The sequence below is a fragment of the Dermacentor andersoni genome, chromosome 4 (genome assembly GCF_023375885.2).
Source record: "Dermacentor andersoni chromosome 4, qqDerAnde1_hic_scaffold, whole genome shotgun sequence".
NCBI lineage: Eukaryota > Metazoa > Arthropoda > Arachnida > Ixodida > Ixodidae > Dermacentor > Dermacentor andersoni.
The window spans coordinates 13,360,213-13,382,097 of NC_092817.1; the positions used below are offsets into that span (position 1 = coordinate 13,360,213).

At 51.2% G+C, this 21,885-nt stretch overlaps 1 protein-coding gene across 1 annotated transcript in view; it reads right to left on the reverse strand.

Moving 5' to 3' along the window:
- Positions 1 to 20,538, reverse strand: part of LOC126535958 (phospholipid-transporting ATPase VA-like) — a 214,125-nt gene extending 193,587 nt beyond the window's left edge. Inside the window, exons 1-2 of the mRNA XM_050182831.3 lie at positions 20,078 to 20,538; positions 1,404 to 1,943 (exon numbers count right to left, since the gene is read on the reverse strand). Of these exons, the coding sequence (XP_050038788.1) occupies positions 1,404 to 1,927 (524 nt within the window). The 5' untranslated portion in view covers positions 1,928 to 1,943; positions 20,078 to 20,538. The remainder of the gene's footprint in view (positions 1 to 1,403; positions 1,944 to 20,077) is intronic.
- Between the last annotated feature and the right edge of the window lie 1,347 nt (positions 20,539 to 21,885).

Sequence of the window (21,885 nt, forward strand, 5' to 3'; positions counted from 1 at the left end):
GTAGCGATATAATTCTTTGCAAACATGATCGTTAACGCGCATCGTATGCTCTGCGCTTGTCAGCTGAAAATTGCCAGGCCTGGTGAGGGGCCCTTTAAAACGTTCTTCTTCCCTAGTTCCCTACACAAGGGAATTCGATTACCTTGTTGCGGCCAATCAGAGGGGTCTAAAGTTCCCAGAACTCGGCCTCTGATATCCAACCTTTGATGCAAGGACGAGGCAATCTGTAAAATGATATCGGTCGCGCTCCCTTCAGGAAGCAGGTAATGCACACTCCATGAAAGCCGTCGACTGGGTTCGTTGCTCTCCGTGACGGTCATCTTATCAGGGCTAGGAGATTAGTCTTAGCGCTCGTTACCGCTTCCACGGAGGGCGGCGGACGCTGTCGATTCTAAGCGAGTCACAGTCGGTGCGGGGCGCTGCTGAAAGGAGCTGCCTCGGGGGAAACACCTAAAGAATGCGCACTGCCGATTTGGGGCGCAACAACATCATGGATCGCCGCTCGACAAGGCTTTGCGTGCGACCCGCATCTGTTTCTGAATTTTTCCGACCTCCTCATCTTATCCTTTGCCTATAGGGCTTAACCGAAATGTCTCTCCTTCGAAATGTCGAAGCGTGGTTCGCGGGTTTCCATGTGCGCAAACCCTAAGCCCGACTTGACCTTGAGACAGCAGCAGCAGTGGGGATTGCACAGTGAGAACCCCACACTCTCTCTGGCTGGCTTTACTTCCCCTTCCTGTCATCAACACTTCCCCCTGTCTCACACAAGAGTGGAAATATATGTTCAAGACTGATGTTATTACTGGTTTTTAGTCCGCGGGTTCAGTCAGCTGGGGTCACACGATATCTGTGTCTCAAACTGCTAGAATGGTACTGCACCCACCAATAATGCCTACAGTTAGCGGTACTACCAATGCCTAGCTTCAGAGGATGCATTTTCGCTTGTTTTGCACGCAACGACTATCAGTCTCTAGGAGGCGTGCAAGCACGCGCGGAGTGCCGCGTCAGCCCAATGCGTCACCCTGGGCGCTGGAAAGAAGTCAAGATACAGTCGGCCCTTTTAGATGAGGGTATGCTCTTGCAGTCCGACGCCTTCAAGTACGTCGAACGACCAATGTCCATCAATGTATCCCATGTATCCGGACACACGTACATAACAGACAGTCAAGATTGCCCACCATATTATCTATGGAAAGGCAGTAGCAATTATTCATTTCGATATCAGTGAGGAAAACTTGTATAGATGTCGCGCGGTAGGGTTACCGTAGGCAAGACTGTGCCGCTGTCAAGCCAAAGCAGTTGCGCAACTACTAAGAAATGTGCCGCTGCTGAGACAGAATGGCGGCAGCACTGGCGCGGCTACATATAGTTGCCAACGGCGCAAAGGAGGGGTCGTTACTCACTTGTTGTAGACACGGCAGGTGGAGTTGTTGACGCGCTTGTCGGACACGTAACGGCGGTGGTCCTCGAACGCGTCCTTGATGGCGGTCACGCCGAGCACGAACAGCACGGGTATCATGGCGACCTCCTTGCCGAACGCGTTGATCTGCGGCACCCAGTTGAGCAGCACGATGCCCAGGAAGTAGAGGTTGGCGAACCGGTGGAACTGCTCGAACAGGTTGCGCGGCACGAACGACAGCAGCGTGTACTTGGTGGTGCGCACCGCGTTGTCGGCGAACCCGCGGTTCGGGTGCTGCGCGGCGGACGTGTCATCCGGCACCGTGTGGTTGGGCACCAGCCGCCGGTTGGGCTCGGCGGCGCCCCCCGGAGCGCCGTCCTTGCCGGCCCGCGAGCAGCAGCCGCGACCCCAGCACCGCCAGGGAAGCTCGCGCAGCCAGCGGCCCAGCCGCCGTCTCCGGGGCGCCTCCCGCTCGGCGGCCAGCGACAGCGACGCCATGCTAGAATCCTCGGCGGCCGCCGCCGCCATGTCGCCGCCGCCGGCCCTGCGTCGAGGCGGTGCCGGAACGAGGCTTGACAACAGCGCGAATTCGCCACCCTTTTGGCGCCGCCACACAGTAGCGCGCTTCGCCATTCTGAGCGGCCACTGCAGACCGCATTAACCATGTGGAACGCGGTACGAGGGCGAGACGAAAGAATTCGGTCTACGGCATGCGTGACGCCATAGTGCCGACGCGTGGCTGACCAAAGCGGCAAACGCGGTGTCAGGCAGACTTGCATGTATATCACATGTCCGTTCACGGTGGCAAGCGAGGGACCTCTGAAGCTGCATTCTTCCAAATTCCGAGCTGACCTGTTGACCGATAACTTCATTTATACAGGCCGAGCCATGAACATAAGGATCCAAAGGTCAACGTTGCGCGCTGCGTTTTCAACTGTCGTTATAAGTTGCTAGCACAGAACACACTAAACATTTTAAGCGTGTTAAAATTATGCACTCTTAAAGCAGCTTAAAGTTTGCACCCTTTGGGGCTTATCTTGCCCCACAACGATGATTTTCATCTGCATTGCTTGCGTGTACTTTCTTAACTCAGCGCTCAGTACTTTCCTGTCGAGAATGATGTGCCACGCTGATAACGCGCAAGCCGTTCGTGACTTCAAAGTATCGAGCTCGCAGCCTTAAAGAAAAGAAATGCGGGCAAGACAGATTATTGTTGTGGGACAACACAGGTCCCAAAGTGTGTAAACTTTTTTTAGGAGTGTGGGACAAGGTAAGCCCCAAATCATGTAATTTCTTTACAGCGAAGCTGTCTATGGCTAGGATCTGGTGGACATCGTCTCCGTGGACAAGACCAACAATGTTTCATACGTGGGCCGATCCCGAAGATTGTGCAATACTGGCCCGACCCGGTGCGGTGGTGAAGCAGGCGTTAAGCACTCCCCATACGTGGGCCCATCCCGAAGATAGCGCAATACCTGACCGCATTTTTACAAATGCTAGTAAGTACAGCGGGACGTGGCATTACCCGAGGCACGTTTCTGCGCAGGCGTGAGTAAGAGTGGGTGCGAGAGAGAAAATCCGGGGGCTTTTGCTCCTTGAAAAACTTGGAGGACGCTTAAGCTTCGCCTTCAAGAGTGGAACGCGACAGCGTTGTCGCACCCCGTTCGCACCGCCCACTCCATCGCTCGGCATGCTCTTGAGTCACACAATGACGAAACGTGCGCCTGAGCAAGCGAACCGAACCAAAGAACTCGGCGTCTCGGAGGGAGGAACGATCTACACGAGCCAAACGTTGTGATCGGCACGGACAGCCGGGCCCGACGCGCCATGAAGGCGGACGCGATCATGGGGCTGATGCCTCGATGGGATCGTCCTCTATCTCACTTAGGAGCACCACGCAGACGCATGACTCCTCGCCAGCAGCATGGCACTCATCGCGGGGACGCTTTCCCACCAGACGCGCTATTGCGCAGCGCTCACGTCAGAGGCGTCCCGCATCGGACGCTGCATCTAGGAATCGCGCTGTGAGAGGAAAGAGAAGCCGTGTCGCCTAAACACGAGGGTTCGAGTGACGCACGCAGGAAGTTGGAAGGGGAGAGAGCGAGAAAACTTATTAAACACAAGGGTATTGGGGTATCCTCGCACCGGTCCCCGCACGGCCCCAGTGCGCTCAAACGAGACGAAGGCGAGAAACGGGTTAGTGGCGCGCCACCTGTCGGGGCAGCGCCGTACATTGCGAGGAGGGGGTCTTCTGTGTTTGCCGTAAGATGGCTCTGCGTGTGCGCCAAGCGCAGAAGAAATGTAGCGGAAACGTACTTCGCTACGCGTTTAACTGCGACTTCTGTAAGTTACATGCTCATTACCGATATACACCGCAGTATAACTTTCTACGGCACGTTTCTAAGGCAACACCGCATTCACTAGAGGCGCTTTTGTCCCGCTTTGAAGCATCGAACTCATGGCTGAGTGGTAGCGTCTCCGTCTCAAACTCCGGAAACCCTGGTTCGATTCCCACCCAGCCCATCTTGCAAGTTGTTTTTATTTATTAATTGCCTTCCGCCATTTTTCGCTCACGGCCAACGCCACCGACGACACCGGTTTTTCTGCGACACGAATTCCTTAACGTTGTCGCGTCAATATCCGACTTTGCCTAGGCACTACGGCGAAGTTTCTTTGCTGGTGTTGTGTGCGTTTGTCCCCTAGGCTTGCGGAATGGAGCCGAGTTTGATTACGCTCCGACGCTGGCTGCCGGCGCGTCGAAGCAATGGGCACGGACGCCCTATTTGGTGATCGCTGTGTCTAAAGGTACATGGCACACTTTCTCGCGTCTGCGGCACTCGTGCTGAGTTTATCGTGCCGGATTTAACCTTTCTCGCCCCTTACGGTGTTTACTTAAAAACACAAAAAAAGCGTCACTGATTTTCTCGGGGGAGCAGTAGAGGCCAGGCCTGCTCTCCTGCATGGTGCCCTATGTTCGCTCTTGGCAGGCTTTTCGTATGCTGCTGTCCACGCCTTTTCAGGAGCATTTTTAGTGCTCCTGGTTCAGTTAAATAAATGCACAGCAAACTTAGTAACCGCGGTTGAACGCCATTGCCTGATTTGACGCCGTGAGGGTTATCGGCTTTGCTTCTCGACCACGTTAGGTTAGCGTAAAAAACGTTAGGGTGGTGCGGCGTATTCTCACAGCGGTTACGCCATGATGATTAGTCTTTGCGTCTCACCACGTTTGGTCAGGTTAACGTTATATAGGTTAGGTTAACGTCAGGTTAGGTTAGCATAAAATGCGTTAGGGTAGCGCCACGTATTCTCATAGCGGTTGCAGGCGCGTCGAGCGTCGCCGGCGGCCCTTCAGCCACTCGCGTTCGACCGCGGTTGCTAAGACGCTCTGCCTTCTAGATATTCAATGTATGGTCCCTACTGCTCCCACGGAACCATCTGTGACGTTATTTTCAAGGTACATTGCCTTAAAGGGTCCCTCACCAGGCCACACAGCAAACGTAAGTTGTTACATGTCCTCTAGGGAGCGTCCTGCCGCAAACATTTTTTCAAATGGGTTGATTAATAGCAGAGATAGAAATATTTGAAGTGCCGCGAACCCACGATCTCAGGAGGTGAGCTTCACCGCAAACATAGAAGCTCTCTCCACTTGCCCCGTCTAGCATCCGCACGCGCAATTCCTTCCTTGCGTTCTCCCATACCTGAGCTCGAGTACAGTGTACTGGAAGGCTTTGCCTTCTAGAAACTGTGGCTCGAGGATCGCGTGACGCACACGTCACGGGCCCCGCCTTCATTCTTTTTTTCTGCTGGCTTTTTTGCGGCAGGGCGCACTTCCGCTGACGGCGTCGCGCGCGAGATATTGCGATTGTCTCGTTTCGCGCAGAGCACAATTTTGCGCGTTGTGCACGAGGACACCTGACTTACACGAACACTGAGGCAGACACAAGCGGATCATGGAGCATGATCGCGCGCAGGAACACGGTAGAAAATGACAGTTTCGGTGCCTGCGTGCGCGACTGCACGACGTGGGAACAAGCAGACGAAACGGAAGTACCATCTCTCTCGCTGCGGCGCGAAGTAAAACAAAAAGCACGGAGACATTCCGTTTGCGAGTTTTATTATTTCTCTAAGCATTAATTCGTCTATTCAAGCAACATATTACACAAATAACAGATGTTGCCTCGAATAATTCTCGAAGTCAGGTGTCACTACGAGCGACGTCACAGCACGAAAACGTGTACGTAGGCGCACTAGCACGTGTACGTCATTCTCCGGCTTGGAGTGCGGCGGCCGCGAGAAGAAAAAGCGGGGTTCGGTTTGAAATTTTTAAGATCTTTCCGCGGCGCGTAGCGATGTAATACTTTGCAGGCACGATCGCTATCGCGCATTGTATGCTCTGCGCTTGTCAGCTCAAAATGGCCAGATCTGGTGAGGGGCACTTTAAGGCGAGAGGAAGGTATGATCTGGCACGACTGATTTAGCACGAGCGCCGCAGGTGCGAGACTGTCTGTCCGACACAGCGGTCGACAAATGGGGCGTCAGTGCCCGCTGCTATATGGTGGCTACAATTACCGCTGCTTCACCGGTTTCACCGCACCGGCAGCCAGCGTCTGAGCGCATAAACTCGACCCCATGCACTCTGCAATGCCGGTAAGCTTAGGAACAAACGCATACAACACGCGCTGATAAACTTTTCTTCCTTAGTGCCTAGGTAGAGTCGTATTGGGGGCGAGGACTTACCCTCCCTTGCGTAGTATATGAGGGATCACGCGGCGCGCTCCTCATAGGTTTCGCTTACGGCGCTCAATAAAAACACCACGCGGCAGCCCTCCTGGACATTTATGTAAGTACTTTCAAAACGAGGCAAGTGGGCAAACTGAAAGCACAGAATCGTTTACGGACGCTATCTCTTTACCGAATACGTACAATGAACGCCACTGACCGCGGTCGCCACGATGGAGTCTCCCGAACCGGCGTCTTGCGTGAAAAGTAGGAAAACGATGAGAGTAAACTATGTGAAATATGTTCTTATAGTGGGGTGTTTGTATAACCAAATGGAGCATAACAGAATGAAGCCTCAATGCAGCGATCGCTCGGGTTCGCAGCGACCGACTGCGCGTCTGCATGCATGTCCGCGCACAATGTTTTGCTTTCGCTGTGAGCGCGTTTTCGCACCGTGCAGTGAGCTTTAGGCAGCAGCATATGAGCATTTGACAGTACACAAGCAACCATTGTTGCGTGGACGCTATCAGAACTGCTCAAAAATAATTTCATTATAGAGACTTCGACGCCTTCGGCGACTGTGATGTGCCGTCGCGACGATTCAATCTTTTTTTGTCTTCTAAACCCTTGAACATTTCAACATTATTTCTCAAGTTGCGTCGCACTGTATGTTTATTGGTCTTCTCAACGTGCGATTTCCCTCTGCTTCTCTTTCGTAATCCAGTGCATTAATTCATAACACAAACATGACTATTGGCGGCGAGGAGTTACGGAGTCGCCATCTATCGGAAGCGCCTCGCTGGCGTAGTATGAGGGATCACGCGGCGCGCTCCTCATAGGTTTTGCTGTCAGCGCTCACTGAAAACACCACGCGCGAGCTCTCCCGGACATTTCTGTAAGTACTTTCGAAACGAGAGACGTTTTTTACTGCCTAAATAATAATCTTGCGCAAACTGAAAGCACACAATCGCTTACAGACGCTATCGCTTTACCGAATACGTACAGTGAACGCCACTGCGCGCGGTCGCCGCGATGAAGTCTCCCGAACCGGCTTCTTGCGTGAAAGGTAGGTAAACGCTGAGAGCAAACTATGTGAAATATGTTTTTATAGTGTTTGTATAACTAAATGGAGCGTAATAGAACGAAGCCTCAATGCAGCGATCGCGCAGATTCGCAGCGACCGACTGCGCATCTGCAAGCTTGTCCGCGCACTGTTTCGCTTTCTCCGCACGCGCGTTTTCGCACCGTGTCATGAGCTTTAGGCCGCAGAATATGAGCATTTGACAGTATACAAGCAACCATTGTTGCGTGGGCGCTATCAGAGCTGTTCAATAATAATTTCATTGTAGAGACTTCGACGCCTACAGGGACTGTGATGTGCCGTCGCGACGATTCAATCTTGTTTTTCTTCTAAATTCTTTGACCTTTCAATATTATTTCTCGAGTTGCGTTGCACTGTATGTTTATCGGTGTTCTCAGCGTGCAATTTCCCGCTGCTCCTTTTTTTGTAATCCAGTGCATTAATTCATAACACAAACATGACCATATGCCATGCTTTTTTTTTAATGTGCTTCTTACCGCTGCCTTTCCACTCCACTGAACTTGCCAGTACCTATAGCATCGACAAGTTCATAGACCAAACCGTCATGACATTAGTCGGGCAGCGGACTCGGGCGAGCGTCTCAGTGCGCGTTTTCAGAACATCGCAGACCGGGCGCCGTAGCAGAAATCTTTCTCGAGTCTGTGCTTGCTGCATACCCGAGTTGTAGCCGATGACTGTTTGCCGGTTTTATGTTTCGCGAGCCAAGCTTCACGCAGCTTCTTGTCCTGCGGCTACGTGTGAATAAGGCTGACACCGGCCTCCGTTACGTGCGTCCGGCCCTGCGGCACCGAGCCTACCACGTTGCGCGCCTTCAAAGGCAGCCACTACCTATTGTTGTGCTTTGAAGCGTTGTAAAGGAGACACTCGAAGCGGGAAAATTTCGCCACTAAATGAGGACCGCAGCGTACGAAGGAATTTAAACTCGTTTTCAGCTCGCTTCGGCGCTTCCGAAGCAGCCGACGCGGCCGCTATGTCCACGTGATCCCTCCTAGCACGTCACGTCGACGGTGGCGCCAGCTTTTCCAGCGGTGGAGCTCGAGGCCAATATGCCATGCCTTCTTTTAATGCGTGTCTTACCGCTCCCTTTCCGTTCCAGTGAACTTGCCAGTATCTAGCATCAACAAGTTCATAGACCAAACCGTCATGACATTAGCCGGGCAGCGGGTGCGGACGAGCATCTCAGTGCGCGTTTTCTCCTAGTCACCGAACATCGCAGTCCCGGCGCCGTAGCAGAAATCTTCCTCGCGTTTGTGCTTGCTGTATATGCGAGTTGTAGCCGATAGATGTCTGCCTGTTCTAGGGTCCGCGAGCCTAGCTTCACGCAACTCCTTGTTCTGCGGCTACGTGTGAATAAGGCTGACACAGGGCTCCGTTGCGTACGTCCGGCACTGCGGCACCGAGCAGTAGCCTACCATGCTACAGTACTTTCAAACGTTGTCAAGCAGACACCCAAGCCGGTAAAGCCTCACCACTTAATGTGAACCGCAGCGCAGGTGGGACTTTAAATTTTCGATTTCAGCTCGCTTCGGCGCTTCCGAAGCAGGCGACGCGGCCGCTATGTCCACGTGATCCCTCATACCACGTCACGCCGACGGTGGCGCCAGCTTTTCCAGTGGTGTCGTTCGCCTCTAATATTCAATGAGCAAAAGCGTCCACATTTTCTCTCTCGCACCCGCTCTGCGCATGCGCCCAAATGTCCGGCGCCTCCAGAAGTGCCACGTCTCGCTGTACTTAGTAGCAATCGTGGAGGAAGGAAAAAACTGAGGAAAGGCCCTGACGTCACTCCTTGTGAAGCTAAGTTAAGCCGGAAGTTGGCATTGCTCCGCCATCATGTCGGGTCAGTTCTCTCTTGTTTACATTTCTCGCGAAACCACGCCGCGCTGCCGGCACCCCGCAGCAATACTAAACAAAAGGATGTAATCGCGATGTCTCATTGCCTTACCGTTGCCGAAGTCATGTTGAAATAAGTTCATAATGAACTTCGCAAATTGGGCCGTGAGGTCGAATCAGCTGCTTTTACCGGCTTGTATGAAAATAAACATGCCTTATAAGGCCAGTCAACTAAACTGTTCTCATCAACCGCAGGTACCGGCCGCTGCCCAGTTCTTGGGTGTTCTTTAAAGAAAGGTCACCTTTATCGATGCCTTCTACTTGCTTTACTCTGCTTGGGATTCCTGTGGCTCTCAGACGGACTTGCGAGCTAGACGTCTGGCGATACCAAAAGATGTACGCATTCTCACTGCACTGTGAGAATGCATAGAGACACGCACAACACACCGACCCATCTGCGATCCATCTGGAGTTCGTGAACACAAACACGTATTCTCTCTGTTTCTTGAGAAATCGTCGTGTTTTACTGAACAAATTTCGAGTGGCCACACATCACTATACACAGCGCGCCGGCGAGGAGGCAGAACGTTATTTCTGACTCCGCGTTTAGATACGTTGACTGCGGCATGAGGTGCCTTAATTTCTTCCCACGGTAAGTGAAGCTTCACGGAACCAAAGTTTTGCGATAGCCGGCGCACGGTGGAGAACAGTACGCGCTTAGAACAGGCCTACGTGCGACCATGGAACAGCCGTTTGATGTGTTCGCAGGCGTACGTTCAGTGGAGCCTTGCTCAATCTTGCAGCGCATCCGCTACCCTTCACTTCCTTGCGCTTCTCGCACGCACAGAGAAGACACGCCTGCGGTAGGGGGAATCCGTTCCTTAAGTCAAAGCAGCCGCTTCTTTCTTATCTTCCCGGATGAACCGTCGACTGGCCGGCGCACGGTGCCGAGGGCAGCAAAGTGCACTTATTCTGCTTAAAGCTCTATCAGCAGGTGTGTTGTGGCACACCTGTGCAGGTGTGTATGACCCTCGAACGCGCTCTGCATAAAAGAGTTCGTGCTGTCGCGAGTACTGCGAGAAACAAGCTACATTTGAGCAACATATGTTTTAATGTGGACAAGAGCAAGTTGTTAATGAACACGAAGTTCTAAAACCAGGATTCTTGAATAACGTGCGTTCTACGTGCCGCAAATGCACCATGCGCTGGCAAAAGCAGGAATCACTGACCTGCAAGGCGTTCATTGTACAGGTTCTGAAACACATCGGTTTCGGCCTGCGATGGCACGTTAGCATGATTCCGCCGAAGAGGGCAAAATTTCTCGCGGATCTTCCTTCGTCCGTCGCCATTGCATGGCGGGGTAGATTGCGTACAGCGTTGCACGAGCGTTGATTTCACGAGTTTTAGTTCCTCCTGTTCCACCTGGCCACGGCAACATCAGGGAGCTCGAGCACGGTCCAGATAACACGGCGCAACAAAACACGGAGACTAACGCGCCTTTGCCACGGTACGAAACTTACGGAGCAGCACGTGTGAGCGCGCACAACCATAACAAAGCCGCCATTGTGGCCCGAGAACATGACCGATACGACAAAAGAAAAGAAAAAGCAGAAACTACCACGTCACTTCCTCCGCACTTTTCTCCTAGCGCGCGAAGGGGGTCTCCAGAGTTTTCTTCCTTCCTCCGGATGCTAGCAATTGTAAAGTCGCTACCGGGCCGATCCGCGGCAGAGGTGCAGATCGCCATTAAAGGGGCCTACATACACAGCTTCGCTGGTCATGCTCCTTCAAAGATAGGAAGGGCACCGAGTTTTTTTAAGAGTGTACCCATTTGATGAAAAGACCCCAACAATACGGACGTACGCGAGAAAATCAAAGCAGAATAAAAATTAAAAATTAACCTATACGAAAGGTGGTTCAACACCTAATTATATATAGCACGTCCGATTGAGTTAAGAACTGCCTGTGCAGCTGTAAAGATGTTAGGTTTTAAGCGTAACAAACGCACTTTCTGGGGTGCAAGATGTGACCTTATGCAAAGTGTCTCATAATATGAAGCAGTTTGAGTTTCTTGACAATTTACCAGCAATTTGCAAATATAGATATCAAGATTTGAAGAGCTTTAAGGTGGCTCCCGTGTGGCGCAGCGGGTAGGGTGTCTGCCTTCCACGTAATGTTCCTGGGTTCCGAATCCAGCTCTGTGCATTTCTGCAGTAGCTTAATTATGGATGAATCAATTGCTTGTTCTTTGAATCCGTTTATATAGGTAGTAATGCTAATAAAGGACTTGTGGGGGAAAATATTGTTACGTGTAGGTGATGCACAATCTATTTACAATATATTTACACGTAGTCCAACGGCGGCAAAGATGGCGACCCTAAATCAATCGAGAACACGTCGTCTTCCTTCAGTGTAGCCAGCCACCCTGTGGCGGCTGTTCCGTATCATCACCCCCGGCAGTAGAAACACCGCTCCGGTGCTAAGCTACACATCCGCGGTGAAAGGCATCCCTACCACACAGCGCGAAGGAGAAGGTGAGCGGGCGTAGCGAGGGCTTGTTAGAGGTTGCACACGGTCAGATGATGGGTTGGGCACAGAGGGAGCAAATCAAAAGGACGAACTCGAGGGATGAGGGTGGTCGGCAGAAGAATAGCGCGTCGGCGAAGTCCAGCGGCGGCGGCGGTGGTGAGCGATGTGCCCGATGCGTCGGCAGTTAAAACATATCCCTTGTCGTCAATGGTGTGCCATTCGGACGGGTTGCGTTGTCCATAAAGCGCGAGACGCACGGTCCGATCCGGCCCCCGACGCGCCGGAACGGCAGCCGGAATCGAGGTGTTTTGCCGTGCCGAAGCGCCGTATCGGACGTCCGGCGTGCGACAAACCGGGCAGATTTTCATTGTCCGACGCGTCCGACAACCGCACCGTCGTTTGGCCGCAGCCAATGACAGCGTGGTTGGCATGTGACGTCCTCTGATGTTCCCTCCACAGAGGCGGGCCGGCGGGCCGATTTCTCGCCGTCTTTTTTTTTTTTTTTGCCGGCTGCAGCTTGTTTCCGGCACGAAATAGTTACCAGTTCAGTAAAATTATCCCGAACGTGTGCCTCTTCTGTAAAGCAGCGCCTAGTATACTAGTACTAAGCTACTGGCGAGATCGGGAGCCGCGATGCGCAGGCATTTCGCAGGCAGACGGCACACACCGACCGTGTGAGCGAGCTGCTCGCCTCGCTTGCACGTTTGCCTTTCACAACGACTGCGTTAAGTAAACCAATTGTATTTAATTATGGGCGACATAAGTGTACAGTGTTAATCGTTTTGGCAAAAATAAGCGCTATTCCACGAGCTGGGGCTGGATCGCAAGCGCCGTCAGCCGCGGCGTCCGCCTATGTGGGCCTACCGGCCCCATCGCTGGCTATCAGCGGAGCCGTCAGCTAGTGGACAACGCGCCGTGGTGAAGTGTTCTGTCACTCGCAGGGGCATAATTTTATTGACAGTGCTCGGGTAAAGCGAAGCAGTGTTGTGCAGAGTTGTTTATATTGCGTTTCTCGACGTGGATATGAAGTCTTCTGAGCGTACAAGCTGGGGCGCTGGCTCTGGGTGGAGCTTACGCACCGCTCGCTCGTTCGGACGCACGTACCGTGTGGCCCGAATCGTCGTATGCCGCATGTCGGAGCACGCAGCGTCGCACGTCGGATCGGACGCCGAATCGTACCGCGTGACGGGGTGGGAATGTGTGTGGATAAAGAGGTTCAGAGCGCACGGAACGAACGTAGTGAAGGCCGACGTTTGACAATTCTTGGCTCAAGGAGATCGTGGATCAAGGAGATCGTCGCTGGAGAAGGATCAGTAATGAAGCGGCCTCGACCTCACGATGAATGATGCGGGTTAAGTTGCCACATTGTGACGGTTGGTGGAAGAGGTTGTCACAAGATGACATAGCGGCTGTGTTGGGATATTCAGCGGCTTTTAGCATGCTCGAGACGGCGGCATTTTTTGAGGATCGTGTCGATGCTGGTGACGTTGTTGAACACAAGTATATTGAATGCGACGTCAGCAATGCCTTTGAGGACGTGACTAACTTCATCGTCCTCCGACATGCTCGGGCCGTCTTGCTACTAAGAGCCAAGACGTCGAGAATGTACGATACGTAGGATTCGATCGACATCTAGAGGCGCGCGGTAAGGGCCTTCTTTGCATCAGGGCTGACAAAGTGGCGAATTCGACAATAGCTACGTTTATGTGATCCCGACAAAGTCGAGTCGAGTCGGCTTGTTAGGCAGGAAACCGGTCGTCGTGTTCATGCACACGCCAGCGGATCGGAACGAACGAGCGTTGAGGCGAGTCCGCTCAACACGCCTGCAAGGGCTAGATTGAACTGCCGAACCCGCTTGGCAAGAAGCATGTAAACGCGCTCGCGAATCGGGCTGCGTCAGCTCGACTTCAGACTCCATCCGCTAGCGTCGAGATCATATTAAAAAAAAAAAAAAAAAACACTAGATTATGGGGTTTTACGTGCCAAAGCCACCATGTGATTATGAGGCACGCCGTAGTGGGGGACTCCGGGCCAGCTGGGGTTCTTTAACCGTGCACCTAAATCTTCATGTAAGAAAAGTTCATGTAAACGAAGCGCATAATGACAAATTCGACAGTGTCCAGAGTAGCACACTCTTGGTCACGGACGTTCCACCGTAGCCAATCGGCCAATACCACGGCGACTCGACGATGACGCTGTGCAGACAGCAGCGCGCCTGACGCGCGAAAGGAGCTCCACGCCACGGCGGCCAATGTGAGGCCACGTACTCCGCAGCTCATGTTTTCGTTGCCCAACGCGAATTGAAACGAGCGTCTCGGCCGAACAGAGCCCAACGGTGTTGCCACCGGCGCCGCGGTAGTTTCACTGCAACCTGCTACGGCGCGCGGCCAAGGACATTCGACTGATCTCCGCTGTGTGTGTGTGTGCACGTGCGCATACGGTGCGCAACTTGCATGCGACACGCGGACGGCCCCTGCCGAGGCGCAGCAGCGTCTCCTTGTCAGCCTAAATGTACTGACGGCAACCGGTTTATAACACTGAAAAACACTGCTTCGGTTAACGCACGCGTCATGTGGGAGTGCATGAACTGGCCATTTTTAAACGTTGGGAACAGTGCAAGGAAAACAAGGACGAAGGACCGATAAAACACTCCGCTACTGCTGAGAACCCGTGGAAAAACAAGCGTGCAAAGGAAAAGCTAATGACAAAACCAGAATCTGGTGTGCAGAGGGGAGACGTGGGCTCTTATCATTTGTCCTATGCGCACGCACGGCTATGGTTTAGTCATCGCCTTTTCCTCTGCACGCTTATGTGTATAATTCCTTGGGTTTGGTTTGCATGCTCGTTGTTTTCGCGCGCAATGAATGCTCAGCTGACAGTCGGCACTAGTGGTGGCTCTTCTTTATGTCCTTGTTTTTGCTTGAGAATCCCTACCAATGGATTTTAACGAACTCGCCAACCTCGTCTTCCTTGAACGTAAATATTTTTTAAAAGCGTAAGAAGATAAACATAAATCACGCATTACCCTCCCGATCTGCCCCTGCGGATACACCACAGAAACCGCCATGTTCGGCTAAACATGATCAACGCTGGGTTACGCACGGATGCCATCATCATAAGCGCAAATGTGAAAAGGATCAAAATAACGATAACGAATAACACGCGTTTTTCCAAGCGTTATGTGCAATCGCTGCACCGCTCGGTAAAGGTGTCTGTAATTCTTTTTAACATTTAGCCATCGCGGAACCCTCTTTCAGACTACCAAGGCTCATTGTGGAAACTTTTTCTTTGAGCAAATGCGAACACACGCAGACAGGGCTCCGCGCTACGTCAGACCTGGACATGTCGTCCCCTATGCATCGCCAAACGTTGTCCTCGACTCGATACACAAGCGACAGAGGACGCACGTCAATACAGCAGGGCCACTGCAAATATTTATGAATTAATGGTATGGCGGTGGCCGATTCTGCGTTGGGATTTGTGCTCAGTGGCTGAAAACGCAACATTGCAAGACAAAAAATGCAATCAAGCTGATGTCTGTAATCTTTTAAGCACCAATTTCAAGGTTTAAACTGCTTTTTTACTGTTTGAACACATGGAAAAGCGGAAATGCTTTATCAACAACCGCTAAATTTATTTGCGTATATATATACACGCAATTCTTGAAATACGGGGGGAAATTATATTTAAAAAGCCAAATTCCCGAGACTGCAGTGGTAGCGGAACTTTAACTGACACCCTCAAGTATTTTCTCATAGAATGTCATATAACCACAACCATCAAATAACATCTTGACAGTGCCAAGTTCGTCGTAATAGCAGTCAAACAAACGCCGAAAGCGCTTAAATGCCGTCAAAGGGCAATACAAAGAAAATATTGAATTCTGGGGTTTTACGTGCCCAAAAGCACGACTTGGTTATGAGGCACGCCGTAGTGGAGGACTCCGGATTAATTCTGACCACCAGAGCTTATGTTAACGTGCTTTCAATGCACGGGACGCGAACGTTTTTGCATTTCGCCCCCATCGAAATGCGGCCGGGATTTGATCCCGCGACCTCGTGCTTAGCAGCGCTACACCAAAGCCGCTAAGCTACCACGGCGGGTAAAGGAAATATATTGTACAGACATGTTTGTCAAATATGTTGAAGCTAACGAGTTACCAAAGCTGTCATGAGGTCGTGCGGAGTGACTCCAGTGGATCCTTAGGTGCTGGAAAGCTCTGGCAATTACGAGAATAGAGCATCACTTGAAACAGAGCTTTAGAGCGAGGGGGATGCGACATCAGCTCCGCCGCGAGAACGGGCAGACGTTTTCGCTCAAGCAGTAGTTCCAAAATTTAACAAAAGCGTTACGTTAGCGAAGTATATTTTAGGAAAATAAGCTGCATATCCAACCGGTCTGCGACGTTTCGAAGATGTCTGGACGTGTGTAGCAGGCGCCTTCAAATCCACCTTCTCCGCAGTAGTGGGCCTTGTGAGGAGAAGCCCGCTTCTGCAACTTCCTTTGTGTACCGCGTTCGTACAACGTAAGATAAGAAGGAAAAATAGAGGAGAGGGGATTTTATAGTGAAGTCGGGTAACGAAACATTGGGATACTCGCAGATATAGCCGCGGAAGACTGGCGGCGTACTGGATAATTACGGAATACTCGCGCAATACTGGCAGACTGCCATAGCACGTTGGTCGGGACGTATTTCGAACTCTTATTACAATGGTCGACTAGGGGCGCGATCGGAGATATTCTGTTCGATACGCGTTCTGTTCAGTTGCTGCAACGTCACAAAGTTGCAGTATGCAAAATTTGTGACAGCGGGGCGGAGAGAGCAGCCAATCAGGAAGCGGTGACCTCCCCGGAAGTTTACTTCCGTCGTTTGTCGTCTGCTTGCAAACGCTATACTACAAAACCAAATGTTTCTCGTCTTCCAAATGAATTAAATCTTTATCTAAAAAAATGTATTTTTTCTTCTCAAGCCCAAACACGTTTTCAAATAGTAGTACGTGTGACTACTGCAATTTATAACTATTAGGTTCCTTGCGTCGTCCCTAGGTGGTGTCGCGCACAGCGAGAAGAAAAAAGAAAAAGAAAACGACGGGAGGAGTGGCGCACTTTTCAAGGGGCAGCGACAACATTCCAGTGGCTCGCTGGCACCAATGATGTTGTCGATTTATCTGTACAACCAACGAATTATTTGTTTCGAGAAACAAAAACGACGCCGGAATTCACTTTCTGCCATTTTTTCAAACGCGTTTCGCACCGCCACCCGCTCTCCTCCTTCCTCTAGAAACGCCAGCGCAACAACCTAAGTTCCCAACGGAAGCGCCATTTTCTCGAATTAAACTATGGATTGGATTCAAACGTGCTATTCCGCAGCCGAAAAGGCCGCCTGTTGGATCTAATCCAATCCACCAGACGCGCCATGCGAAGCCGTATGATCGCTCCAAACTTCTCAACTCCCGTCGCGTTCGGACGAAATGCTCGGTGGGCGGATGATTGACAGGAGCGTGTCGTCATTTTGACGTCACCAAAAACGGGGCGGCGCCCCGCGGCTGGTGACGTCGGCGCGGAGTAGGCCAATCGCGCGCGCCGGTAACCGAACGAACGCGCCGAACAACCATCTCCGATCGCACCCTGGGTTGCTGACGTAAACGTGTTCGTAGCGACGTCGTATTTCTGCGCGTTGAGCGCTTTCTCGAATGATCGCGCAACAGGAGGAACAGTCGAGGTGGAAGAAAGGGTCGAGCAACCGATGGCCGGCTTTGTAACTTAAAATGCACCATGCGTGACGTTTCAGACCATCGACATCACAGCGTTTGCACTACAGCTATAAGCTTTCGAGCCTCTCCTACAGATGCCCCGAGAAGTGAAAATACTTATTAGGATGGTCCATAACCAACAAGTTTCTTTCCTCACAGCATGCCCTGCCAACAAACACTGCAAACAATCGGAGCATAGTGAAAGCTATGTAGACAAAGGTCGCAATGCCTAGGCACCGTTAGTAACCGCGGAATTGTGCAAGAGCAAACGTACGCTAACGTATTTTCGTTTGTGTCATCTAGATGGAGAGCAGAAGGGGAGGTGTGAGGGGGCATTATGAGTAGGTGGGAGAGAGAAAGCTTTTAAAATTAAATTATGGTAGCCTTCTAAAGAAACTCACGGGTCATAAGAGAGGCCGCAGTAAGGGGACTACTTTCGGCCACCGGGGGCACGAGCGCTGCTGCATTGCGCTCTCGAGGGAATCGAACGCAGGACCTGCTGGTGCTCGTTAATGGAACGCAATAGCTACTGCATCTAGTGACAAAGATGTTGCACCACTACATCGGTTCTTCAATGAACAAGGGATGGCACTCTCGAAAAGGCGGGTATGCCAATGCGCTCTTGACATCAAAAAACGATTCTGCTTTCCGAAAAACGATTCTGCTTTCCGAAAAAAAAAAAAAAAAATGAAATCCTAAGGCTACAGCAAAACTGAGTGCCAACGTAAAATTGCTCTCCGTGATCATCCCGCAACTAGATTTTCGACAAATTTCCACCAGTCAGGCATCCGTACCCGGTATTGGCCTGCAACCAGAATATCATCGTTGAGCGAATAATAATAATAATAATAATAATAATAATAATAATAATAATAATAATAATAATAAACGTTGAGTACTTGCTGCAGCGCGGCGAAATGACGGATAAGACAGAAAAACAAAGCCTGAACATTCCGTCGAAAGATAGTGACAAACAGCTTAGTTTACGAGGTAGTAGAGTTCCGTCTCTCTGCTATTCCGCGCAATGACTCACAACCGCCGCAATGCTGTACCGCCTATGGTTCTGGTCGCTTATCTCGGTATTTCCAGACTTCGTTAGCTAGAACGCTGCTGTTTCGCAATACTTGCTAAATATAGAAATCACTGCCAGCCTCGGACAACGCCCGCATGCAACAAATTTAAGTGAGTTGCGATTCGGATCGCTATAAAGAAAGTAACTCAGTCAACGTGAAACGCATTGAAATACCACAGTAAGGCCTACAACTCGCGCGCATGTACACACGCCACCACATTTGGGGTGTTAATTTCCTCCTTTGTGTCCATATTTTGTTTACCCCGCATCGCAGTTGATTCCACGTAGCGCACAAAGGTTACGCCCAACGTCAGCGATGTTTTCTCTTTGTCTGATTAGGACATTCGCTCTCGTCAGCGTTATCATTAAATGCTTACCTAACTTGCCGAGACAGGGAATGAAAGAATCACTTTTAAATCCATATGCGTCAAAACTTGACTGCAGAGCTTGAGTGACAATTATGAGTCACTTGCTTACAGATCTTGCGTTGCAAAAGCTTTCCTCGCGTTTTCTCTCGAACCCTTCGTAAATTTACCGCCACGTGACGATAGAATTTACCCGAAAAAAAGTGACACACCATTGGTCCTGCGAGAGAACCCCCACCAACGATTGTCGAAGTCACTCTTCGCCACAGACGACCAGCGCAACAGCTGGCGAAGCGAAACATCTGCACGCGCCGCGTGTGCCGGTATGCGCCCCACAATCGGTGTCGAGCGTACTTCGCCTTGCGCAGTACGCACGTCCCCACCCGAGCGCAAGCGACACACGCGGATTTACCGCAGGGGCACCTAAACGCACCGCTGCCGTCGTTACCGATAAGAGCTGAGGCAAGGTCGGCGGGTCGGTATATCGCTCTAACGAGCGAGCTCTTTAAAAGTATGGCGAAACCGATAGTCGAGCTATACACCGGAAAGGGGCGCAAAAACGAAACCACGGAAGTAACCGCGGAATCATACAAAATGCAATCTACAAAGCAAAGGCTGTCGCTGAAGTTTGAGACATAATAAACATAAGAAAGTCAGGGGTTTGAAGTTTGAGCCTTCGAGGCTGCTCACTGCTGGCATACGGTTGCGTTGAGCGGCGTCACTGAACACAACAATCACCGACGTCATCTCCCTTCCTTTCTCGGAAAAGTGGCCTTGCTCAGCCAGCAAAAACTTGGCAAACGGTATAGAAATGCACTCACGTCGGCTACTCGCTCCACGACAAAGTTCTTTAAGTTCAAAAACGCGTTGGCGACGGGCACTATCAGAGCGTCCGCTTGAAAAGTGAAATTACATATAAAAACTAAAGAAAAGCAACACAAAGTTTCTACCCACCTTGAGCAAAATTAAAAGGCGCGAAACTTGGGACAGAAATCTGAATTTTGCGCCCACGGAATACGACGGCAGTTTTTAGCCAGCGCGCCGACTGTTGCGTAAAAAGGGCCTTTGCGCAGAAAAAAAAAAAAACGTAAAGCAAACTTGGAACAGCCTCTCGTTTTCGGTGTTCCCCATGAGACAGCGGTTCCTTAAAAGACGGCACTTCAAGGTCTGCACAACAGCAAGCGATCTCCCGCACACTTTGAGAAAGAGAGCATCTGCTGCAAACGGCGTCAACGAAGTAGCTGGCAAACGCATCAACAAGACGAAAAGGGAGAACGGGCCGACAAAAAACTGGCCACACAAACTCACCGAAAGCACCGCAGCCGAGGCGATCTAAGTGAACTCGAAAGTTTTATATCCAAGACGACTTCGAGAGATTACGAGGCGAGTGCATCCGTGTCTTCGACTAGTCGTAGTAGCAGTCATTTGAAGCTAAGCTTTACACAGGGTGTAATACTACACAGCACGCTTCTTGTCTTCGCTGTCACCGAAGATCCCGGAGAGTAGCCGTTGCTCGTAGTGCAATGAAGGAAGCAGGCACATCGTAGCGTGTTCGCCCCTGCTTCTTCCGTGCAGGCGCTATCACTTTTGGCAGATTACTTCGTTGCTCGTCGGCGTTGGTCGATGTTCGAAGCACTCGGCAACTCTAGCAGCCCCGCCGATGTTCACAAGCATCCGGAGAAACGCTTCACGGACGCTCCGTCGCCCGGCGCACGCAAAAGCAGCGCAAACTGCCACTCCAGCGCCGCTTGCCGCTGCCACTGCGCGGACTGCGCCAGGGGGAGGACACTCCCCGGTTCCGGTGGCACAGGAAATTGGCGCCATCTCTGTAATGGGCGACGCAAAAATCCGTTTCCCTTGCATGGCCTCGTAGATCGTCGCGCGCACGCGCGCCGATCCTGGTGGCCAAGCCCTTCCCCCCGCTCAACTCCTCTCCCTACGCCCTCTCTCGTAATACCCTCTCAACTCCCTCACTTTCGACTGTCTACGCGCCCGCGCCGCCGTGCCATCCCCGCCGGCCCGGCTGCTGCTTAGTCCACTACGTAACGCTTTATTTTTGTTATCTACTGTCATCGAGATGCGTGCGCTGCTGTGCGTTGACCGACGTGGCTAGTTTCGTCAGTTCTGTGGTCCTCGATAGCTGTCTGCTTGTGCTCCGCGATGTTTCACCTGTTTCACGACTCGTACCGCTCGTGCATCGTGCAGTGGTGCACAAATACCTCAAAAAGAAGTCCTGCAAGGTTGTTCCGGGTGCCTAAAGACAACAGGTGAGCGCTCAGACCCAAGGACATCAGAAGGCGCATGTACACGAACATAGCCCTGTCCATTTGTGTACTCCATGAGGCTCCGGACGTCGTTGCGCCTTGATTGTGCTACACTTGCCTCTTCCCGGTAGAGAAAGCTGACAAATAGATGTTCCTCCTCATTGTCACCTGGTCTGTGACTTGTGTTTTTCTGTGCCAAGTCTCATTCTGCAACTTCAGTAACTTGCCCAGCTTTCCAAACCGCCCTCAGTGCTTTTTCTGTGTATCACGTTCTACAAACCAACTAACAGCTGATAAATTACTGTTAGTGTTTGTGTACTATCTCAGTAACCCCCGATGGGAAAACCGCGCGAACAACCTTCATGTGTAGGCATGATACGCTCTTTTTTTCCTCTGGAAAGCATGAGCATTGCAAGTGTCCTACATGCAGACTTTTGCAGTTCGTGTTTATTATGCAAGGGAGAGCCCAGTAGGTACGACTTAGTGCCTTAAGCGACGTAATTTTATTGCTAAGCATTGCATTCGGGTAGAACGAAAAGTCGTGTTGGCTTGTTTTACCTGGTCTTTGATTGAGGAATAAGCCTTTCTGCGAATGTTTTCTGTGTGCTGCTGCAAAAGCCGACTATCTTCTGTTCCCCTTGCCACCGTTACTCAAGTTGTGGCCAAGTGCAAAATAATGTGATAATGCGTGTTTCAGTTTTTAGTACAATGTTATTTTTTTCTGCCATGTTTTTTTCAATTTGTTCAGCAGTAATGAACATGTCAAGCATTTCATATACTTTCGTGCAGATTTATAAGTAAGCTTTCTTTTGGTATGGCTCTCAATCAAACAATGTTAGCATTTTATTCTAT